The sequence below is a fragment of the Bos taurus genome, chromosome 8 (genome assembly GCF_002263795.3).
Source record: "Bos taurus isolate L1 Dominette 01449 registration number 42190680 breed Hereford chromosome 8, ARS-UCD2.0, whole genome shotgun sequence".
Lineage (NCBI taxonomy): Eukaryota > Metazoa > Chordata > Mammalia > Artiodactyla > Bovidae > Bos > Bos taurus.
This window is the reverse complement of record NC_037335.1, coordinates 75,653,454-75,677,240: the sequence shown is the minus strand read 5'-3', so window position 1 is coordinate 75,677,240 and position 23,787 is coordinate 75,653,454. Positions and strand designations below refer to the sequence as shown.

General features: G+C 44.0%; 1 protein-coding gene across 5 annotated transcripts in view; it reads left to right on the top strand.

Moving 5' to 3' along the window:
* Window positions 1-23,787, top strand: part of KIF24 (kinesin family member 24) — a 72,962-nt gene that overhangs the window by 46,941 nt on the left and 2,234 nt on the right. For 4 of the 5 annotated variants that reach the window (XM_059889055.1, NM_001193229.2, XM_005210321.5 and 1 more), the window contains 5 exons: window positions 2,574-2,695; window positions 3,486-3,591; window positions 12,971-13,042; window positions 15,324-15,433; window positions 20,446-22,692. In XM_059889055.1, the coding sequence (XP_059745038.1) occupies window positions 2,574-2,695; window positions 3,486-3,591; window positions 12,971-13,042; window positions 15,324-15,433; window positions 20,446-22,692 (2,657 nt within the window). The remainder of the gene's footprint in view (window positions 1-2,573; window positions 2,696-3,485; window positions 3,592-12,970; window positions 13,043-15,323; window positions 15,434-20,445; window positions 22,693-23,787) is intronic. The other variant, XM_024995677.2, reaches the window with a different exon arrangement.

The window sequence follows — 23,787 nt, the reverse complement described above, 5'->3', positions numbered from 1 at the left end:
GAGTTCAGACAACCATATTGTCAGAACTGGCACGTGAACCCAGACAGTTTAACTTCATATTTTGTTTTTAACTGCTACACTTGAGTTGTATGCCACTTACAAAAGCTTGTCTGATGATCTTTGCAGACTGCCTCATTTTTACTCCTCAGAGCCCAGCTGCTTTATTCCACAGTTTCTGAAAAACATGGTGATTGCAGACTGCTACTGAGGCTGAGGAAACTGGACCATAGACCAGAAATTCCCTCTTGTCTTCCTAAAAGGCATTTAGTCAGGAAAGGTCGTGCCAACATGTTAGATTTTCTGAGATGCACTCACAGATACCTAGTACATCGTGGTGAATGAGGTGTACTGAAAAGTCAAACATAAAACTCTATAACAGAACCTCGGAAGACAGTCTTTCTTAACTCCCCTGGGGATGCCACAAGGCCACCCCTTGAGCTTCCTGTCAGTTCCTGACTAGGTATGACCTTGAGGCCTCTCTGAGCTCTAGATTCCAGCAGAAGTAGCATCATTGTTGCCATCATGTGGCAGAGGGTACCTGGCTTCTATCCCTAGCCTGACCATATGCTGCCTGTGTGACCTTGGATAATTCATTTAACTTCTCCTTTATCTTTCAAGCATATCGCTTACACAAATCACAAATGTAGACATTTAAAAGATCTGTTTCTTCATGAAGTTTGTAAAAGGCTGTATGTGTGTGTGTGTATCAAAAGAGCTGTGAGAACCCTGAAACTCTGGGAGGAGGAAATGCACCCGAATCTTTTTAACTCTGAAGTTATAGAAGGTATATATTTTCATTTTTATATTTTTCCTGTATTTTCTAAGTTTTCCACAGTAAGCTTGTCTTTCTAATGAAAAAAGAGAAGTTTAATAAAAATAATACAGATTTAAAGTAATCCATCATCTGTGCATTATAATCTTTGAAAATGTGAAATCAGAATGATAGGAAAGGCCAGGATAAGGAAGTACATTTTAACTAGATGGTTCACAGGAATTCCCTGGCAGTCCAGTGGTGAGAACTTGACACTTTTCACTGCCGTGGCTCCAAGTTCAATCGCTGGTCAGGGAACAGAGATTCTGCAAGCTTCATGGCATAGATAGATAAGTAAACCAGATGGTTCAGTCATAGATCTGGTCTTAAGTGACCTAGCCAGCATCCAGCCTTATTTATCAGTATTTGGGGGGAAGATTTTTTGTTGTTGTTGTTTGGCACTTACCACAACCAGTATAAGGGATACTTTTCTAACTCTTCCCATTTCTGATTAGCAGCAACAAGCTGTCCATGCAGTTGATAATCCAGTTTTGTAAATTAACAAGTTCTGCTCTTTACAAAAGGATTCATAAGGTAGTCCCTTTAAGCTTTTAGCAAGCTATTTACAAAATGAGTGCATTTAAAATCTGGTTCTAAGATATAAATCTAAATCGCACAGGTAATCTTTAGAGACATAACTTATCACTTAGGCCATGAAGAAACTTAATATTAGTTAATTTTTTTTTAAGTACTTACCCCTGCTAGTATTTTATAAACTATTGTTGAAGTTTGACTCTGTCAACTTTTGAACTCTTAATTTGGAAGCGGTAGCCATGTTCAATATGATAAAAATTAAAATTCTGAGAGATTGAGGAAAAACGAGATAGGACTTCCTTTAGTCTAGTTCACACTGCAGATAGATGAATTTATCATAAGTGACCCCAGAATGTAGTGGAAACCACATGGGCTTTGGAATCAGCCACACTAGGTGCTAGATGTAGAATTTGGTTCTGCCACAAAATAGCTATTTGTGAGCAAGTCAACCTTTGAATTTATTCCTCAGTTATAAACTGAGCATAATAATCATACTCACCTCATCTTAGGCTACTGTGAGGATTCTATCAAATATTTTTAAAGTCCATCACCTATTTGATTTTCAGTAATTAACACTTCCCCAAATCAGGGCAGCATATTCATATATGGCTGTGTTTTCAGTGGCGTGAGGCCATTCCTGAGGCTTCATCTCTGCTCCCCCATTCCTTTGTGGCCAAAGGGACCCACACTAGTCTTCACTCCCATTTGAAGGGGCAGTGGTCTCCAGGGTAATCATGGGCTCGTAGCAATTGCGATAACTCATCACTTCCGTGTTTCCACATGTCAGGCCTGGTCTCCTTTATGACTGCATTGTGGTGGAACAGGTGGATGTGATTATTCATTCTGGGATGCACATTTCTGTCCTTCGCTTCAGTTACTACGACAGATGGGTATTATGGGACTTTACTTTGGAGCCAAGTTATGCCCTGTGGAGTTGAGTCAGGATAAATCCATCAAAGATATTAAAAAGAGTGTATGAGATCAAGAAGTAAATTAGCTCTTGAGCTGTTGAATGTTCTCCCTCAAGATTAGTTTTCCACATTGTTGTCATTGCTCTTGGGTACTTACTCTTTGTGATTTAGTGTTTAGGCAGTTTTCCACATAGAGGGAAAAGACTGCAGTATACTGACAGATTTCTGTCTGGTCTCTGCTGCTCTCAGCCAACTCTTAGGAGCCAGAGGGCTTTGTTTACTCCTTGCAGAAGTCACCCTATGGATTTTATTTTCAGGTGATCCTCAAGGGCAGCAAGGAGCGCAGCACCAGGGCCACTGGAGTTAATGCAGACTCCTCTCGCTCTCACGCTATCATCCAAATTCAGATCAAAGATTCAGCCAAGAGGACATTTGGCAGGTGAGCTGGAAATATGCAGGGAACTGTATTGTCTGCCTTTCCTTAATGTGACTTTGAAATATGTGTTGTCAACAACAGGACATCCTGCCCCATAGAGTTCTTTATTTCAGGGATACACCATAGAGTTATTAACTCTGAAATAAATCATTGTACCAAAGTGCCACCAGTTGATTAACCATGAAGTAATGACCTATTGTTGGTCAACTCTAAGTTATTAAAAGGAACATTGATTGCTTCTAGTGTGAAACACAGTATCAGCAGAGGAATAGTAGGAAATGCATCTCAGAGAGCTTACAGGTCAAAAAAAAAGGAAAATTAATCCATCCTTCTTGAAAGAAGCCATACGACAGATGGGTACATTCATCGCCTCTCTGGTGCTATCTTAGCATCACTCTGCCACAGTGATGGATGAGCCTATCTCACCTCTGAGTAATGAGTCTTTTGTGGGGTGGGGAGCTGGAAAGCAGCCCACAAAAGTCTCTATTTAATTATCTAAGTGGTCACCTAAGTGATTTGCATTGTAGTCATTTAGCCTTATGGGAAGAATGTTTAATTAATTTCAATCATACTTTCTCACAAATGGTTAAAGCCAACAAGAGTGTAAGTGAACAGTGCCAGCTATAATTGACAGATTAAAATCTTGCGATACTTTTGGAAAACTGACAGTAATGTCTTTAACTTTCCTGAGGATGGGCCTTTGTTGATTTCTTCCTGCCATCACAAAATGCTGGCTGATATAAAAAGAAACTAAAGCCCCAAAGAAGTCTTGCCTGCTATGTCTGTTCTCTAGGATCTCTTTCATTGACTTGGCTGGCAGTGAAAGAGCAGCGGATGCCAGAGACTCAGATAGACAGACAAAGATGGAAGGCGCGGAAATAAACCAGAGTCTTCTGGCTGTAAGTTGTTTAAACCTTTCATCTAAAAGTCCTTCTTGAGAGATTATGCCCATCTTTACATGCGGCCAAAGTGGGTGAGGGTGGGTTGGAATAAGGCAGTGGAATTCCAGGGTTGGAGTTGGAGGCTGCCCAGTCAGATTCTCGACAGTTCTAGACAGCTCTTCCTCTCTCCCTGCCTTCTCTTCCTCTGGTCAGTCCTGCCAGTTAGAAACAAAGAAGTATTTCTGCAGTTGCATGAATGGTTCACTTAAGTACATTTTCTGCTCTCATCAAGTTTTAAAATTACCATCAGGAGGTACAGAATGTCTGATTATCTCTTGTGATTTTGAGAATTAAGGAAGAGTCAAGTGTTATCAGTCTAATTCCTCCATTATTATGTTTCCTATCAACTTTTATGCCTTGTGGTTTAGCAACCGTCAGTGAGCATTACTTTTATCCCATTGCTTTACTAGGGGTTCCAAAATGGTGATATTCTAATTCTAATATTCCTTCTGTATTTATTAGCTGGAAAGAACTTTCCCCCAACTATCTGATTATCCTGAAGTATAACTCATGCAATGGAGACAAGATAAATGCTTGATTCTTTGCCTTTACTCACCAATTTTCAGAATGAGTTGATGTCCTGGTAACCTGAACATGACCATGAGTTTGTTGTTCTTTAATTTTTTTGTTTGTTTTTGTATTATAAACTCATTGTCCTCTTTTTTTTTTTTTACTTTTTAATTTATACATTTTTGGCCATTATATTCCTGTGTCTTTTTGACACAACCCTACTAGTCCCTGGCTTTCTAGTATGAAAAAATGTTGTAGGCTTGTACATTTTTTCCCCCAGAACTAAAATCAGCCATTTCTTCAACAAGTCTTGGTTTTAGAGGGAAATGGTAGTTAGGGAGCATTTAGGAGTGCTAGTGGTGCTTATCACCACTGGGTTAGTTCTTTTTTTTTTTTTTTTTTTTTTTATTTTTAAACTTTACAATATTGTATTAGTTTTGCCAAATATCAAAATGAATCCGACACAGGTACACATGTGTTCCCCATCCTGAACCCTCCTCCCTCCTCCCTCCCCATACCGTCCCTCTGGGTCGTCCCAGTGCACCAGCCCCAAGCATCCAGTATCGTGCATTGAACCTGGACTGGCGACTCGTTTCATACATGATATTATACATGTTTCAATGCTATTCTCCCAAATCTTCCCACCCTCTCCCTCTCCCACAGAGTCCATAAGACTGATCTATACATCAGTGTCTCTTTTGCTGTCTTGTACACTGGGTTATTGTTACCATCTTTCTAAATTCCATATATATGCGTTAGTATACTGTATTGGTGTTTTTCTTTCTGGCTTACTTCACTCTGTATAATAGGCTCCAGTTTCATCTACCTCATTAGAACTGATTCAAATGAATTCTTTTTAATGGCTGAGTAATACTCCATTGTGTATATGTACCACAGCTTTCTTACCCATTCATCTGCTGATGGACGTCTAGGTTGCTTCCATGTCCTGGCTATTATAAACAGTGCTGCGATGAACATTGGGGTACCCGTGTCTCTTTCCCTTCTGGTTTCCTCAGTGTGTATGCCCAGCAGTGGGATTGCTGGATCATAAGGCAGTTCTATTTCCAGTTTTTTAAGGAATCTCCACACTGTTCTCCATAGTGGCTGTACTAGTTTGCATTCCCACCAACAGTGTAAGAGGGTTCCCTTTTCTCCACACCCTCTCCAGCGTTTATTGCTTGTAGACTTTTGGATCGAAGCTATTCTGACTGGCGTGAAATGGTACCTCATAGTGGTTTTGATTTGCATTTGTCTGATAATGAGTGATGTTGAGCATCTTTTCATGTGTTTGTTAGCCATCTGTTATGTCTTCTTTGGAGAAATGTCTATTTAGTTCTTTGGCCCATTTTTTGATTGGGTCATTTATTTTTCTGGAGTTGAGCTGTAGGAGTTGCTTGTATATTTTTGAGATTAGTTATTTGTCAGTTGCTTCATTTGCTATTATTTTCTCCCATTCTGAAGGCTGCCTTTTCACCTTGCTAATAGTTTCCTTTGTTGTGCAGAAGCTTTTAAGTTTAATTAGGTCCCATTTGTTTATTTTTGCTTTTATTTTCAATATTCCTGGAGGTGGGTCATAGAGGATCCTGCTGTGATGTACGTCGGAGAGTGTTTTGCCTATGTTCTCCTCTAGGAGTTTTATAGTTTCTGGTCTTATGTTGAGATCTTTAATCCATTTTGAGTTTATTTTTGTGTATGGTGTTAGAAAGTGTTCTAGTTTCATTCTTTTACAAGTGGTTGACCAGTTTTCCCAGCACCACTTGTTAAAGAGATTGTCTTTAATCCATTGTATATTCTTGCCTCCTTTGTCAAAGATAAGGTGTCCATAGGTGCGTGGATTTATCTCTGGGCTTTCTATTTTGTTCCATTGATCTATATTTCTGTCTTTGTGCCAGTACCATACTGTCTTGATAACTGTGGCTTTGTAGTAGAGCCTGAAGTCAGGTAGGTTGATTCCTCCAGTTCCATTCTTCTTTCTCAAGATAGCTTTGGCTATTCGAGGTTTTTTGTATTTCCATACAAATTGTGAAATTATTTGTTCTAGCTCTGTGAAGAATACCGTTGGTAGCTTGATAGGGATTGCATTGAATCTATAAATTGCTTTGGGTAGTATACTCATTTTCACTATATTGATTCTTCAATCCATGAACATGGTATATTTCTCCATCTATTAGTGTCCTCTTTGATTTCTTTCACCAGTGTTTTATAGTTTTCTATATATAGGTCTTTAGTTTCTTTAAGTAGGTATATTCCTAAGTATTTTATTCTTTCCGTTGCAATGGTGAATGGAATTGTTTCCTTAATTTCTCTTTTGGGTTAGTTCTTACTTCTAGGTCTTTTTGATGGACAGAGAAGGGAAAAGTGTATCATGGATTCATACTAATAAATTAATTAAAAATTAAGACTACAGGGTTTTTGCTTAGCTTTTTTGAATTTATATTTCTCTCCCTTTTCTCTTATGCTAAAATTCTTAGTTCTTAACAACATTAATATAATTTATTTGCTCTACCTCAATATGTATGTATACCAAAATAATAGTATATTACTTTTAATATGGTTACTGAATTCAGATTAAGATTTCTTTCCAGTTGTCCTTTCTACCCTTGATGTATAGTCATAATATTATATTGCAAAGTCTCTTTAAATAATTCTGTGTGTTTAAGCCCACCAATTTTGTATTCAGTTAAAGAAAAATTATAAAGTAAGCCACATTCAGAGAAGGCTAGTGTTCATCTCGGTCCCCTCCTGTCATCCCCCTCCCCTTAGGTAACCATTTTCTACCATGTTTGTTTGTACTCACCCCTTTCTCATGGGAAAAAAGAAAAGAAAAGGCGAGCATACTGTTAACACTGCTCTGCAGTTTGCTTTTTTCACTTAACAGCATCCTGGAGCTCATTCATGACTGTTAAGGACCCCCATTCCTTTTTAGTACTGCCCTGTTTCTATCCACGTTAAGTCTTTTTGATTAGAACTGAAATCTCCTACTGGACACATTACCCTCAGGTCTCATGAGGGGTAAATTGAGAGGCTTCGAGAGGTGAGAGAGTCAGCATCTTTTTATTATCATTTTAAAATTTTTGAATAATTTTAGATTTCAAAAAAAGCTTCAAAAATAAACATGTAGCATTCCTTCACCTAGCCTTCTCAGTGTTAACATTTTATATAACTATAGCAATTTAAATCAGGAAATGAACATTAAAACAATTCTCTTAACTGTCTACAGACCTTGTTTGAATTTCATCAATGTCCCACTCATGTCCTTTTTCGGGTCTAGGATTCTGTTACCTTTAGTTATCATGGCTCTGTATGTAGTCTCCTCAGTTTTTGTCAGTCTTGACCTTCACACCTTTGAAAAATGCTGACCAGTAATTTTGCAGACTGTGTCTGAATTTGGGTTTGTGTAATGTTTTCTCATTATTAGGTTGAGATAATGAATTTTTAGCAAGAATAGCACAGAAGTTGTACCCTTCTCAGTGTATTGTCGGAGAAGGCAATGGCACCCCACTCCAGTACTCTTGCCTGGAAACTCCCATGGAGGGAGGAGCCTGGTGGGCTGCAGTCCATGGGGTCGCTAGGAGTCGGACACGACTGAGCAACTTCACTTTCACTTTTCACTTTCATGCATTGGGGAAGGAAATGGCAACCCACTCCAGTGTTCTTGCCTGGAGAATCCCAGGAACGGCAGAACCTAGTAGGCTGCCGTCTATGGGGTCGCACAGAGTCGGACACGACTGAAGCGACTTAGCAGCAGCAGCAGTGTATTGTCGCAGTCATTATGTCATTACTGGTGATGTTAAACTTGATCACTGAGTTAAGGTGGTTTGTGCTAGGTTTCCCCATTGTGAAGTTATGATTGTTCGCTTTGTAATAAGTATCTTATGGACAGATACTTTTAAACTATGCAGTACCTATTTACATGTTAATTTTGCTGTCTAATTTTAATGTCCATTGATGATTCTTATGTGTAACAATTATTACTGTGGTGTTTACATGATGAGATTTTTCTGTGTCCATCATTCTACATTAGGGGATCCCCTTGTGGCTCAATGGTAAAGAATCTGCATGCCAATACAGGAAATGCAGGTTCGATCCCTGGGTCTGGAAGAGCCTTTGGAGAAGGAAATGGCTACCCCCTCCAATGTTCTTACCTGGAGAATCCCATGGACAGATGAGCCTGGCAGGCTACAGTCCATGGGGTTGCAAAAGAGACAAGGCTTAGTGACTGAGCACACAGTCTACGTTAATTAGTTGGAATTCTACTGCAGGAAAGAGCTGGTTTTTTTCTCTTTATTCATTTACTTACAACAGTAAATGATCTGAGCCACAGTCAGCTCCCGGTCTTATTTTTGCTGACTGTATAGAGCTTCTCTATCTTTGGCTGCAAAGAATATAATCAATCTGATTTCGGTGTTGACCATCTGGTGATGTCCATGTGGAGAGTCTTCTTTTATGTTGTTGGAAGAGGGGGTTTGCTATGACCAGTGCATTCTCTTGGAAAAACTCTATTAGCCTTTGCGCTGCTTCATTCCGTACTCCAAGGCCAAATTTGCCTGTTAATCCAGGTGTTTCTTGACTTCCTACTTTTGCATTCCAGTCCCCTATAGAAAAGGACATCTTTTTTTGGTGTTAGTTCTAAAAGGTCTTGTAGGTCTTCATAGAACCATTCAACTTCAGCTTCTTCAGTGTTACTGGTTGGGGCATAGACTTGGATTACCGTGATATTGAATGGTTTGCCTTGGAAACGAACAGAGATCATTCTGTCGTTTTTGAGATTGCATCCAAGTACTGCATTTCAGACTCTTGTACTGCATTTCAGACTCTTGTTGACCATGATGGCTACTCCATTTCTTCTAAGGGATTCCTGCCCACAGTAGTAGATATAATGGTCATCTGAGTTAAATTCACCCATTCCAGTCCATTTTACTTCGCTCATTCCTAGAATGTTGACATTCACTCTTGCCATCTCCTGTTTGACCACTTCCAATTTGCCTTGATTCATGGACCTGACATTCCAGGTTCCTATGCAATATTGCTCTTTACAGCATCAGACCTTGCTTCTATCACCAGTCACGTCCACAACTGGGTATTGTTTTTGCTTTGGCTCCATCCCTTCATTCTTTCTGGAATTATTTCTCCACTGATTTCCAGTAGCATATTGGGCACCTACTGACCTGGGGAATTCCTCTTTCAGTATTGTATCATTTTGCCTTTTCATACTGTTCATGGGGTTCTCAAGGCAAGAATATTGAAGTGGTTTGCCGTTCCCTTCTCCAATGGACCACATTCTGTCAGACCTCTTCACCATGACCCGCCCATCCTGGGTGGCCCCACACGGCATGGCTTAGTTTCATTGAGTTAGACAAGGCTGTGGTCCGTGTGATCAGATTGGCTAGTTTTCTGTGATTATGGTTTCAGTGTGTCTGCCTTCTGATGCCCTCTCGCAACACCTGCTGTCTTACTTAGGTTTCTCTTACCTTGGACATGGCGTATCTCTTCACGGCTGCTCCAGCAAAGCGCAGCCACTGCTCCTTACCTTGGACGAGGGGTATCTCCTCAATTGCACTCATCTCACATGCTAGTAAAGTAATGCTCAAAATTTTCCAAGCCAGGCTTCAGCAATATGGGAACCGTGAACTTCCAGATGTTCAAGCTAGTTTTAGAAAAGGCAGAGGAACCAGAGATCAAATTGCCAACATCTGCTGGATCATCAAAAAAGCAAGAGAGTTCCAGAAAAACATCTATTTCTGCTTTATTGACTATGCCAAAGCCTTTGACTGTGTGGATCACAATAAACTGGAAAATTCTGAAAGAGATGGGAATACCAGACCACCTGACCTGCCTCTTGAAAAATTTGTATGCAGGTCAGGAAGCAACAGTTAGAACTGGACATGGAACAACAGACTGGTTCCAAATAGGAAAAGGAGTACGTCAAGGCTGTGTATTGTCACCCTGCTTATTTAACTTATATGCAGAGTACATCATGAGAAACGCTGGGCTGGAAGAAGCACAAGCTGGAATCAAGATTACCAGGAGAGATATCAACAGCCTCAGATACGCAGATGACACCACCTTTATGGCAGAAAGTGAAGAAGATCTAAAGAGCCTCTTGATGAAAATGAAAGAGGAGAGTGAAAAAGTTGGCTTAAAGCTCAGCATTCATAAAACAAAGATCATGGCATCTGGTCTCATCACTTTATGGGAAATAGATGGGGAAACAGTGGAAACAGTGTCAGACTTTATTTCTGGGGGGCTCCCAAATCACTGCAGATGGTGACTGCAGCCATGAAATTAAAAGACACTTACTCCTTGGAAGGAAAGTTATGACCAACCTAGATAGCATATTCAAAAGCAGAGACATTACTTTGCCAACAAAGGTCCGTCTAGTCAAGGCTATGGTTTTTCCAGTGGTCATGTATGGATGTGAGAGTTGGACTGAAGAAAGCTGAGCACTGAAGAATTGATGCTTTTGAACTGTGGTGTTGGAGAAGACTCTTGAGAGTCCCTTGGGCTGCAAGGAGATCCAACCAGTCCATCCTAAAGGAGATCAGTCCTGGGTGTTCATTGGAAAGACTGATACTAAAGCTGGAACTCCAGTACTTTGGCCACCTCATGTGAAGAGTTGACTCATTGGAAAAGACCCTGATGCTGGGAGGGATTGGGGGCAGGAGGAGAAGGGGACGAGAGAGGATGAGATGGCTGGACGGCATCACCGACTCGATGGACATGAGTTTGAGTGAACTCCGGGAGTTGGTGATGGACAGGGAGGCCTGGCGTGCTGCGATTCATGGGGTCGCAAAGAGTCGGACACAACTGAGCAACTGAACTGAACTGAACAGTAAATGGGTATTTCTTTCATTTGCTAAATTAGAATCCATTCTATCATTATTTTCTTGCTCACATTTTCCCAAATGGCTATTGGGAGTTCTTTCTGGGGTTCTGTCCATAAGTTCTTTCAGGTTGGTTTTGTAATCCTTTTGACATGCTCATTTTTTGAGCATCTTCTTGCCTTTTAGCACTACAAGGTGTCACACATTCTTCCTTGTCCTTGCCCTGAAATCAATCATTTCTCCAAGGAGCTAATACACTTTTGAATACGTACTATACACTAGTGAGTTTAATCTTCACAACAGATTCTCTCATTCCCACTTTATAGATCAGGATTCTGAAGCTCAAGTTAAGTGAATTTGCCAAGGGTCTACAGCCTCTGGCTAGAAATCTTTGATTCTCATGTTTAAATTTATGGTCCAGGAATTAATTAGGAAACCTAAGAGGTACCTGTGGAGAGGGCTTCCCAGGTGGCGCTAGAATCCGCCTGCCGATGCAGGAGTTATAGGTTGGATCCCTGGATCGGAAAGATCCCCTGAAGGAGGGCATGGCAACCCACCCCAGTATTCTTGCCTGGAGAATCCAATGGACAGAGGAGCCTGGAGGGCTATAGTCCATAGGGTTGCAAAGAGTCGGACACAACTGAAGCAACTTGGCATGGCATGGCATGGCACCTGTGGAGTATCCTTTGGGGCTTGACTGTCTATCTCACGTGGGAGACAATATGTAAAGGAGCCTGGAAACAAGCCTTAAAGAATAGGATCAAAATCTTGTGCTTTGTGAGGCGTACAGAGATGCCCCTTTTTTCCTTCCTGGATATTTCCGTTGCTTTTCCCTTAGAGCTTAGTAAAGTCTACTTTCCATTCTGATTCAGCAAGGCTAAAGGGACCCAAGGGCTCATAGAGACTGATGGCCACACTTGGATTTGAGTATGTAAGGGGCAGGTGCAACTCAGGGGCCAGGTTTGGTTACCTGTTCATCCCTTCTAGAGAATTTTCCCAGTGGGGATATTGGACTGACTTGTAATAAGAGTGGAAATTCCTTTATACCATCTTATAACCTTGCAGCTTCTTGGATAGAGGAGGGTTAGCTGTGGACATCTATGGCTGCTGCCAAGAACAGTCACAGGAGACTCTCAAGGCTCATTACCTTTTCTTGGTGAACTCCCAGCACTGGCACTTCCAAGGGATCCCTTCCATTTTCTTCCCTCCCTTTCTTCTCATTTACTGTTGCTTACCCTAGATGCATGATTCAGAAATAGAAGGTCTCTCCTCCCTGGTCTTGTCCCCTCAACCCCTGCTCTTTCTGATGGGCATGTTGCCCTTGGAGATGTATGTATCCAGATTTCTGCTGGCACTAGTGATATCCAACGAGCACTTCTTTGAGAGGCTCTGCCCAGGAGCAAGTGACATGCCCTTCTTTGCCTTTGGGCCACCATCCCTACTTTTTTTCATGAGGGTGTAGACCTAGGTGATTTCTCAGTTGCTTCCTAGCTCTGCCTCTAGGATTTCTCCTGTTCCATTCAGACAACTTGTATCTGAATCTGCACTTGAAGCTGTACCTACCGGTGTGCATGTGTGAGCAGGGAGGCGGGGGAGTGGCATGGGTATTTTCTCTATTTATGTGCATCTTGTAGTTGGGAAGAGTGAGGAGAGATAGGGAGCTGGCAAGCCAGAACTGCCACCAAATAAGTTGGACTCTGGGACCAAAGGGGGACTCTGGGACTCTGGGACTCTGGGTTTGTCAATTCTGCTCTAATCCTAGGTTCACAGCCTTTAAGTTGAGAGGGGGCCGGGGGCAGGGTGTTTAACTAGGCGTAGCTAGCATAGGATGATGTTTTCCAGTCTACCTTGATTGTTCTTGTTGTGCAAGAAACTACCAGGGCGTTTTGACTTCCTTTTGGAGGAGAGTTGCATGAGTGTGGTTTATTTAAAAAAAAAAAATGATCTGTTAGTCTCACTTTGCATGTGATATTTGATGTGCTTGTTATTCTACCACTTTGCAGCTGAAGGAATGTATCCGTGCATTGGATCAGGAACACACCCACACTCCTTTCAGGCAAAGCAAATTAACTCAGGTAAAGTTCAATATGAGCTTTGAGTTCTGGTTTACGCATGTGTTCCTTCTTCCATTCATTGAATCATTCAGGAGAGCATCCACTGCCAGCAAGGCATGATGTGGGGGGAGGAGGAGGGGAGGAGTCCCCTTCCTTCTAGGAGCTCTCAGTCTTGAAGAAGAAAGGGCATCCTCAGGCAGGGATCCCTGCAGTACACAGCAGCCAGGAAGCAGTGGTCACCACCCAACAGCTTTCCATTTATTTCTAACAGAAAGAAACCTTGTTGATTTAGTGACATCTCTGAGCCTTTGAAGGGGATGGCAGTGTAGCTGTCTTGGTACTCTTAGCTGTAGACTTAGATAGACCAGTGTTTCAAGACAAAAAATAATGGCAGCATTTAAAAAGAATGAGATTGATTTTTGACATGTCCTTCCAGAAGAGATGACCAAGATCTATAGTTTAAAAATATGAAATGAGAAAAAAAAACTACACAGAAAAAGTATCCATCTCTGTTAGCTGATTATTCTGAGTAGTAGGACCATAGCTTATTTTTTTTCTTCCATTTTTCTGTCATGAAAATGTGCTTTATTGATAGGAAGCACCAAGAAGAGTGGCCCATGGAGGGCTCAGCCTCGGTACAAATAGCTGTGAAGACAGTTACAGGGACCCCTGGTTCCCTTTTGCACCAAGACTGTGCACAGTAGAACACAGACTAGGTAGGAGGCAGTCTAGGTGAGGCGCTGTGTATTCTGGGAGAAGTTTTCACTCTGTGCAGCTAGACCAACAGCTTCATGGGAACTGGGGCAGAACCCATGATAACATAGCTCCTAACTTATTAGAATCAGTCATCTGTGGGTTAGATGGTTTCTTCTCAAACATGACTACAACTGGGGACTCAGGAAACCCTTCTTTTGGATGGTTAGTCCTGATTCTGACATTGGCTTTGTTATTTTTCAAAACATGTCCTCCACCCCCAGAAATTGTGTTCCTATTTAATTAAATCAGTAATTTCACACATAAATCCACTTACAGAATCATATGCCTTTTTCACGCAAACATAAGTTTTAGATCTTTCTGGGTACCTAAGTACGTATATCCATAATTAGTTTTTATGGTTTTATGCAGTTCATAATTTTTTAGTTACTTGTTTATAGACTTAGAGATTTTCCAGATTTTACTATTATAATATTGTAATGAATATCCCGTGTATACTTTTTTTTTAAATCAGTTGAGCCATTGTCTCTTTAGGATAAAGTCTTTGAAGTGTGATTGCCAAACCAAAAGTAGGAACATTTTTTTACCAGGTTTTTAACATATTACCAAACTGCCCTCCCAAAGGCATGTACCAATTCACACTACATAGTACATGGGCAGCATAGCAGTGTACAGGAGCACCCTTTCCCTAGACCCTCACCAGAGCAGGTTCATGTGAGTCTTTCTTAATCTTCAGTTCAGTTCAGTTCACTCACTCAGTCGTGTCCGACTCTTTGCGACCCCATGAATCGAAGCACGCCAGGCCTCCCTGTCCATCACCAACTCCCAGAGTTCACTCAGACTCACGTCCATCGAGTCAGTGATGCCATCCAGCCATCTCATCCTCTGTCGTCCCCTTCTCCTGCCCCCAATCCCTCCCAGCATCAGTCTTTTCCAATGAGTCAACTCTTCACATGAGGTGGCCAAAGTACTGGAGTTTCAGCTTTAGCATCATTCCTTCCAAAGAAATCCCAGGACTCATCTCCTTTAGGATGGACTGGTTGGATCTCCTCGAAGTCCAAGGGACTCTCAAGAGTCTTCTCCAACAGCAAGTTCAAAAGCATCAATTCTTCGGCGCTCAGCCTTCTTCACAGTCCAACTCTCATATCCATACATGACCACTGGAAAAACCATAGCCTTGACTAGCCGGACCTTTGTTGGCAAAGTAATGTCTCTGCTTTTGTTAATCTTACAGGCCCCCAAATTTTAATTTTTTAATTTATTTATTACTTGACTGCACTGGATCTTAGTTGAGGTAACAAACTGAGTTGCAGCATACAAACCCTTAGTTGCAGCATGTGGGATCCAGTGGACCACCAGGGAAGTCCCCACAAATTTTAATTTTGTAAAATGGTTTCTCTGCATTTCTTTGATTAGTGGTGCAGTGAGTACCTGTTTTGTTTGTTTATTGATCATTCGTGTTTCTTTTGTTAATTACCTTTTTGTAGAAGGTGGTAGGTATAAGTATGGCCCAGTGTCCTGAACACCGTAAGCAGTCAATATGCCCTTTGTTAGTTGATTTCACTGACCTGCCTTCTGTTTTGAACAGGTGCTGAAGGACTCTTTCATTGGCAATGCCAAAACCTGCATGATCGCCAACATCTCACCAAGCCATGTGGCCACTGAACACACTCTGAATACTTTGCGCTATGCTGACCGGTGAGTCCCCCTCAGGGTCAGAGTGGGGGGTGTGTGTGTGTGTGTGGAAGATGCACACACAAGGATCTGACCTTGAGCTCCCCAAACCTGTTCTTGGGATAATAATTCTACTGCCAGGGGAACGTGCAACTGGTCATGTGAAGAATGTGTTTTGGTAGGCCCTGTCATTTTACAAGTGTGAATGTGACAAGAGGAAGGTGACATGTTCCCTTGTTCAGGAGACAACTCCATCAGTGGCTCTTAAATAGCTAGCCAGAGATGAAATATTTCTCCAAGGTGGAAGGTTTCATGAGGTTTTCTTCCTGCCAGCCTCAGCCCTAATTGTTAGGGATTAGTTGCTCAGTCGTGTCCGACTCTTTCCGACCCTGTGGACTGTAGCCTACCAGGCTTCTCTGTCCATGGGATTCTTCAGGCAAGAATACTGGAGTGGGTTACCATTTCCTTCTCCAAGGGATCTTCCCGACCCAGGGATCGAACCCGGGTCTACCGCATTGGAGGCAGAGGCTTTAACCTCTGAGCCACCAGGGAAGCCTAATTGTTAGGGATAGAGTACCTATTATTTGTCAAGGCAGAAGTACTCAGAGCTATGTAGGTCCAGAAGAGATCAACCTTGTTTTATGGAAGGAGAAACTGAGTCCCAGAAAAGTGCAGGAGCCTTAAAAGGGCTCACTGGGAGTTGGTGGCAGAACTAGTGCCTCTGACTGCCAAGTCAGGGCTCTAGTGACTTTGTTATCTGCCAGGGCCCCTCCCACTCTTACCCTGGGGTCATGTGTCTCCTACTCGTTTGACAGTGCTCTCATTACCATCCTTTCCTCTGGCTGCTTTGCTGCCTGGTCCTACCATACAACACCTCCTCTCAGTCTCTCAGAAGCTGTCTCCAAAGTTAACAGACTATTTGAGGGGAACCTGGTTTTCTTAAAATTGCTGTTGAAGAATCTTTCGTATCTGTGGCATTTTATGAAACTCACTGGGAAGGAAAGATAAGCTATCATTTAAGTTCCATGAGAACAGGAACCTTATCTTTTTCTCCACTGCATCTGTCCTGCCTAGACAGTACTTGGTACCTAGTAGGTGTGTTATTAATATTTGTGAATGAAAGGAGGCGCTCCCCCTGGGCGTCAGGGCTTGAGTGATGTTCTCTGTGTACTTTATCTCATTCCGATTGGAGAGACCATTTACAAAGTGGCTACTAGAATGGACTCTAGAGTGAAACTGTCTGGGCCAGTGCCCTGCCTCTGCCACTAGCTAGCTGAGTGATCTTGGGCAAGTTTTCAACTTCTCTGGGCACATTAAGTTCCCTTAATGTGAACGCGGATAATGACGGCACCTACCTCATGTAACAGTTACATGGATTCAGTGAGGTGACATGTGAGAAGGGCTTAGGGCCACACCTGGCACAGAATGAACACTCATTATATGTTAACTTCGACAACAATAGTAATATTATAGGCATATGCTCAGTCGTGTCTGACTCTTTGTGGTCCCTGGACTGTACAAGTTCCTGTCCATGGAATTTCCCAGAGAAGAATACAGGTATACTGTGGAGATCCTGCAGCTTTGGTTCAGACCACTGTGATAAATCACACTGAAGTCTCAGATTGGTTTCCCAGTACATGTAAAAATTATATTTACACTATACTATGGAGTTTATCATGTGTGCAGTAGCCTTATGTTTTTAAAAAAACAATGTACATACCTTAATTTAAAAATAATCTTGTTGGAAAAATGGCACTGATAGACTTGCTCTATGCAGAGTTGCTATGAACCTTCGGTTTGTTTAAAAAAAAAAAAAAAAAGCAAATGCCCTCTCCACAAAGCAAAATGCAGTAAAATGAAGTACACCTGTAATAGGTTCCCTAAATAAGTTTCCTCAAGGAGGATTCCTTATTGCATGGCTTCCTTAATGCCAGCATCCTAGCCCTGCTAGAAGATAAGTGAAGACTGAGATCAGCTAGAAGACGTGGGATGTCCAAAATTGTATCCCCCAAACGAGTATGGCTTCAAGTTCCTTCCCCGCATGTATCCATTACCCTGCTTCAACAGTTACTAACCCTAGGTCAGTCTTGTTTCGTAAATCCCTCCCTGCATCACAGACATAAGAAGTGCTTGAAGTGAGAACATCATTAGGAACAGAGAACAAAACATGCCCCTCAGCGCTTCAGTAAAGGAAGATGAAAGCAACCCTTTCTCAGAGGGGTTGTATTGAGTACAGTTGAGAAATTATTTAAAATAATTTTTGTTAAAAACTAGAAAAAGTATAATAGAAATAATCTCTTTCATTCAAAGCAGTCTGAAAAATTACTGAAAGTAAGTATGAAAGTCATTTGTTTTATATACTTAAATTAATTGTAGGTAACAATCTGTACATACATAAGATGAGAATGATTTTATTGCTTATTTGAAAATTTCCTCTGATTTAAAATTTTTCTCTCTTCACGTGCTAAAAGAGTGTTGGTAAATAGTACAAAAATAAAGTTCTAGCTGGACCCCTAACAGGTTTATCAAAAAAGAGCTCAGTAACAAGAGTGATTTTGGAAAAAGGTAGAGTATACAGGACATACTTAGCATCAGTGACCAAGTTACCTGTAAGATTTCTTCTGACACCCTCAGATTTCTAGAATTACTTCTATGACTCCTAGGAAGAAACTTTGGTGTTTCCCTTTTAACAAAACTAAAAGAGCTCAATTTTATAACAGGAGGTAATTTGGAACCAGGACAGGGGAGCCTGGTAGGCTGCAGTCCATGGGGTCGCTAGGAGTTGGATACAACTGAGCCATTTCACTTTCACTTTTCACTTCCATGCATTGGAGAAGGAAATGGCAACCCACTCCAGTGTTCTTGCTTGGAGAATCCCAGGGACGGGGGAGCCTGGTGGGCTGCCATCTACGGGGTCGCACGGAGTCTGACACGACTGAAGCAACTTAACAGCAGCAGCAGCAGACTTGCCATGGCAACTCTCAACTCTCCTTGTGTGTATGTCCTGCTGCAACACCTCAGCAAAGGCCCAAGAACACAATCAACATGACTTTCAGTTCAGTTCAATCGCTCAGTCATGTCCGACCTTTGCAACCCTATGAACTGCAGCACGCCAGGCCTCCCTGTCTGTCACTAACTCCCGGAGTTTACCCAAACTCTTGTCCATTGAGTCGGTGATGCCGTCCAACCATCTCATCCTCTCTCGTCCCCTTCTCCCATCTTCAATCTTTCCCAGCATCAGAGTCTTTTCCAGTGAGTCAGCTCTTCACATCAGGTGGCCAAAGTATTGGAGTTTCAGCTTTAACATCAGTCCTTCCAATGAACACCCAGGACTGATCTCCTTTAGGATGGACTGGTTGGATCTCCTTGCAGCCCAAGGGACTCTTAAGAGTCTTCTCCAACACCACAGTTCAAAAGCATCAATTCTTCTGCGCTCAGTTTTCTTTGGAAGTTCAACTCTCACATCCATACATGACTACTGGAAAAAGCATAGCCTTGACAAGACGGACCTTTGTTGGCAAAGTAATGTCTCTGCTTTTTAATATGCTGTCTAGATTGGTCATAACTTTCCTTCCAAGGAGTCAGCATCTTTTAATTTCATGGCTGCAGTCACCATCTGCAGTGATTTTGGAGCCCAGAAAAATAAAGTCTGACACTGTTTCCACCATTTCCCCATCTATTTGCCGTGAAGTGATGGGACCAGATGCCATGATCTTAGTTTTCTGAATGTTGAGCTTTAAGCCAACTTTTTCACTCTCCTCTTTCATTTTCATCAAGAGGCTCTTTAGTTCTTCACTTTGTGGCATAAGGGTGGTGTCATCTGCATATCTGAGGTTATTGACTTAGTGACTTAGTCATGACTTTAGTCCTGTCCTTTGTCTCTTTGCTCACTGTTATCTGCTTCCCTGCCTCTCAGACCTGAAAGGAAGTCAAGTCTCAGTGTCAGGTTTACTATCTTGGTTTTCAGAAATGGCCAGAGGGGTCATTTGGCTACTACTAAGTGGATTAAAACCAAAACAATGGAAAAGACATTTTCTGAGAGCTCCCAGGCAGAAGTACAACTCCCTCCATAAGGGATTTCAACACAGAATCTACAAGCAAGCCACTGCAGAGTCACATTTTACTTGATGTCTCCTTGTAAATCCAAATTCTTCCACTGCTTTTATTTTGTTTTAGGTATGACAGAGTGAGAGACTCTGATCTTGGCAACTCAATCCTAGCAGACTTAATTCTGGATTTTTCCATGTTCTCTAAAATTCCCTTGTAGAATAGAGCATGGCTCTCTTATTTCTCTATCTAGGGGCCAATTTTTGCCTCCCAGAGGACGTTTGGCAATGTCTGGAGACAATTTTGATTGTTGTGACAGGAAAGAAAGGCTGCTATGATCAAGGTAGAAGCCAAGGAAGTTGCTAAACATCCCGCAGGCACAAGACAGCTCCCCACAACAAAGAATGGTCTGAGCCCAGACACCGCTTAGTGCTGAGGTGGAAACCCTGGGGACAGACAGGTCGTTCCACCTTCATGGAATTAGCATAAGCCTACTTATTTCTGAGAGCTTTTGCTGCTTGAAGTGCCCAGCAGGTTGGAGGGAACTCATTTTTTCAGAGATGCCTAAAAGGAGGTGGTTTGCAGGAAAAAAAGGCTCTGATTATGGAATAGTAGGTGAGGAGTAGACACATGGCTCCTGAATGGGCTGATCTTTAGGAAATGTAGTATGGGCCCTGCGTGGACATAAGTTCTGAAACCAGCTCCTCTGGCCTGTCTCTCGCATGGATCTGTGGTATTTCAAACACTCTCCTGATCATGGAATATTGGATGCATGCTAACATCCTCAGAGAAGACACTGATCTTTGTTCAAGTAAAGCGACGTATTTCATGTTGAAATAGAATATCCACTTTATTCTTTCCTTTATTGTCTCCCAGATAAAAAAATAATTCCCAGTTCTTGTAATACTTTTTTTTGGTTTTTGTTTTCTCTGAAAGCTATAGGAAGGGAATTACAGGAATGTACATTAACATAAAACGGTCATTTACAGGGTCAAAGAACTAAAGAAAGGCATTAAATGTTGCACTCCAGCTAACAGTCGAAATCGAACATCTGGAAATTCTTCTAACGCTTCTCCAAAACGAATTCAGAGCTCTCCTGTGGCCTTGCCAGGGGACAAATATTCTCCCAAAAAAGTCAAGCTGGGGCTTCAGCAGCCTCTCACAGTGCCATCTGGCTCCATGAGAGGGAAGGCCCATCCTCTGGCTAGTCACCCAGCCAATATCCCTTTTGCTTCTGTACCTAAGGTTCCTGGCAGAGAGGGTGGCTCTCAAGGGAGTCCTCCCCGAGAGTGGGTCATTCAGACTAGCTCTAGCAAAGGAACCATGCTGTCTGGACATGTAGCCATAAAAAGGGCAGAAGAATCAGCTGCATTATGCTCTGAGAAAAACCCAATTGGCAACAAAACCCCCCTAGGCTGGGGAAGCAGGGCGCCAGGCCCGGGAGGGGACCTGGTCCGTGGTAAGCCGCCCTCCCGGTGCAAGAGAGTGCAGACTGTGCAGCCCGTGCAGAAGCAGCTTGTGTCTCGAGGCGAGCTCTCCTTTGGCAGCGCCCAGCGCTTAGTGGAGTACGGTCAGGGCAGCAAGGTGGGTGCGCTGAGCTGGCCTGCCTCTGAAGCTTGGACCAACAACATCCCTGTGCAGCAGGAGGCAAGGGAGGAGCATTTGCGCTTTTACCACCAGCAGTTCCAGCAGCCACCTCTCCTCCAGCAGAAGTTACAGTACCAACCCCTGGAAAGGTTTTTATGCCGGTCCCGGCCCCCAGAGGGACAGCTCCAGAGTGACATCCTTCCTCCCTTCCACCCTCATCGTGCTGAGAGTCAGGATGGAGCCCAAGTCCCCCAAGCCGAGGACCCTGATGACAGCGACTTCAGTGAAGATTCTTTTTCACACGCCTCCTGTCAAAGGACCACAAAGCAGGGAAAGAGCCCGGAGAACAGCGAAGGCTCGTTCTTCCTTCATCAGAGGGAGCAAGGTCCTGAGGAGCAGGTGGCTGAAAGGCAGCAGAGTCTGTTTTTCAGCCCAGATGGTGACGAGGAGGGTGTAACTAGAAGCTGGGTGTACTCCAGGGACCCCGCAGGCCACAGAAGGATAGCGCTCGATCACGGCCACAGCCCAGGTCAGGTGCCCTTGGACTGGAGTGGAGAGGAGGACTTAGACTCCTCAGGGCCTTCTCCCAGAGAAGACCTGGCAGGGAAGTCTTACTGCGCACAGGTAGACTCTGTATATGATCGGGAAAGGGGTGGCGGCCCTGCTTTTGACCTCAGACAGGAAGCCTTCAGAAGTGAGGTTCCTGGACAGGCCGAGGGCAGCTTGCCATCCCTGGAGGACGATGGTTTCACTTGCTCACTATTCCACATCGCAGTTCCTGGATCCCCAGACCAGAGAGACACAGTGAGCACACCCCTGAGAGAAGTCAGTGAGGACAGCCCAATTCTGGAGACGAGAACAATGAAAAACAGTAACCCTTTCCAAGGAGACGACTCTAAAGGTGAATTAGGCACATGCTCCGAGTATGCTTCTGGACTGATGGCTCCACTCACCATGTCCCTCCTGGAGAGCCTGGATGATGGGGGGGCTCCTTCCTGGGAGCAGCCAGCCCAGGCTGGAACTGCACATGGTCTCGTGGCAGTGGACACAGAGGGGCCAGCAATGGGCCACACAGTGTCATCGGGTGATCCAGAGGCAGTCTTGCCAACGTCTTCGGCAACCGAGCACCTGTGGCTCTCCTCATCTCCCCCCGACGACAAGCCTGGGGGCAGTCTTCCAGCTCTGTCCCCATCACCCATCCGTCAGCGCCCACCTGACGAGCTGCCCAGCGGGGAGGCTGACCCGGGGGAGGCCTGCCAGAGCAGAGGGACCACACTCTTCTCCCGGGGGCACCGTGATGCCAATGCTGAGACAGAGCTGGACGGCTCCCAGGGTTTCCTGGGAAAGCCCTTCCTCACCTTACATCCTGGAGGACCCCATGCTGGGCCTACACTCACCCCCCGAGCTGGAAATAGTGATGTGGCTGACCAGCCCAGGGCCCAGGAGAGAAAGCAGCCGACTGGGCCCAGTTGGCCAGAACTGGGTTTCTCCACAGACCCCATCACACTGTCTTGCTACAAAGAGGACATTGCATGGCTCAAACATAGGCCAATCCCAAGGTCCTTAGCAAGGCCAGGCTCTCCCCTGGCGGCCAGCTGCTCTCCTGAGACCGCCGGGACACTCCGTCAGCCTGCCCTGGGACATGCACAGTAAGTTGGACTCTCCTACCTAGACTTGGGCCCTCTGGCATCCCTACTCCCATGCCAGCTTATTGTTCTGTCCTGGGAATAGCTATGGTTGGCTCAGAGACAGGCTGTTTGTCCACCTTTTCAAGGGAGCCTGCCTAGATGCATATGACATGAGCAGTAGGAGTAAAATGTATTGGAGCAGGCCTGCCAGGGAGGATGGGCCCTCAGCCTGGGAAAGCTAGATGTGAGGGAGAGAAGGGAAGATCTGATCCTGTGACCAAGCCTGAGACTCGAGATGAGACCAGAATCCTCTTCATTCTGGTGGGTATGTATTCCTGGAAGTGCTGTCCCAGGACACAGCAGCAGCAGCCTGTGCCCCCAGAGCCACAGCATTCTAGGCACCTTCCAGGATGGCAAAGGTGGGAAACCGGCTGCTGACTGTGCTGCTGTCCCCAGAGGAGGCTGGATGGTGCAGCAGAATGACACAGCCTTGGAGGAGGTGAAAGGAGCGAGGGTCGAGGGCTAGAGGCGCAGGAGGGCAGGGTGGTGACAGATGCTTCTCTGTGAGGCCGCAGCCCTCCACTCTGGCTCCTGATTCCCAGGGCCAGCTGTCTGCCTGCTCACTGGGGCTTGGCCTGGGCCTTGGGCAAAGAGAAGGGCATGCAGGGATGTCCAGGGCAGGAGCCCACCTAGAGCCAAAGGACAATCATGCTGTTGTGTGGTCTCTACCCATCAGGGGGGTGTGACAGAAGGCAGATCCTCCAGCCTCTAGCCCAGACCCCCTTGCTCTGGTCCCTGAACTCCCCACAGAGGAGAAATGCCCACAGGCTAGGTGGCAGGCTCTATCTTGTGCCACGTGCCAGCTGCAGTGGCACAGCCTTTAGCTTCTGTGCAGGGAAGCTGTGAGCAGCTCCTGCGGAGGAGAAGCAGCATCCAGCCCTGTCTCAGTGAACCCGGGAGGCCCTGGGGGGCAGCTCCCAAAGCCACTGTCTCTTCCCAGTACCTCATAACTACTCCCTAGTCCCTTGACAAGCCCTGAAAAGAACGGGTGAAGAGGCAGGAGATGGTGGGGAGCTCGTTCCCATCAAAGCCTCGACCTCTTTGGGAAGAAGCAGC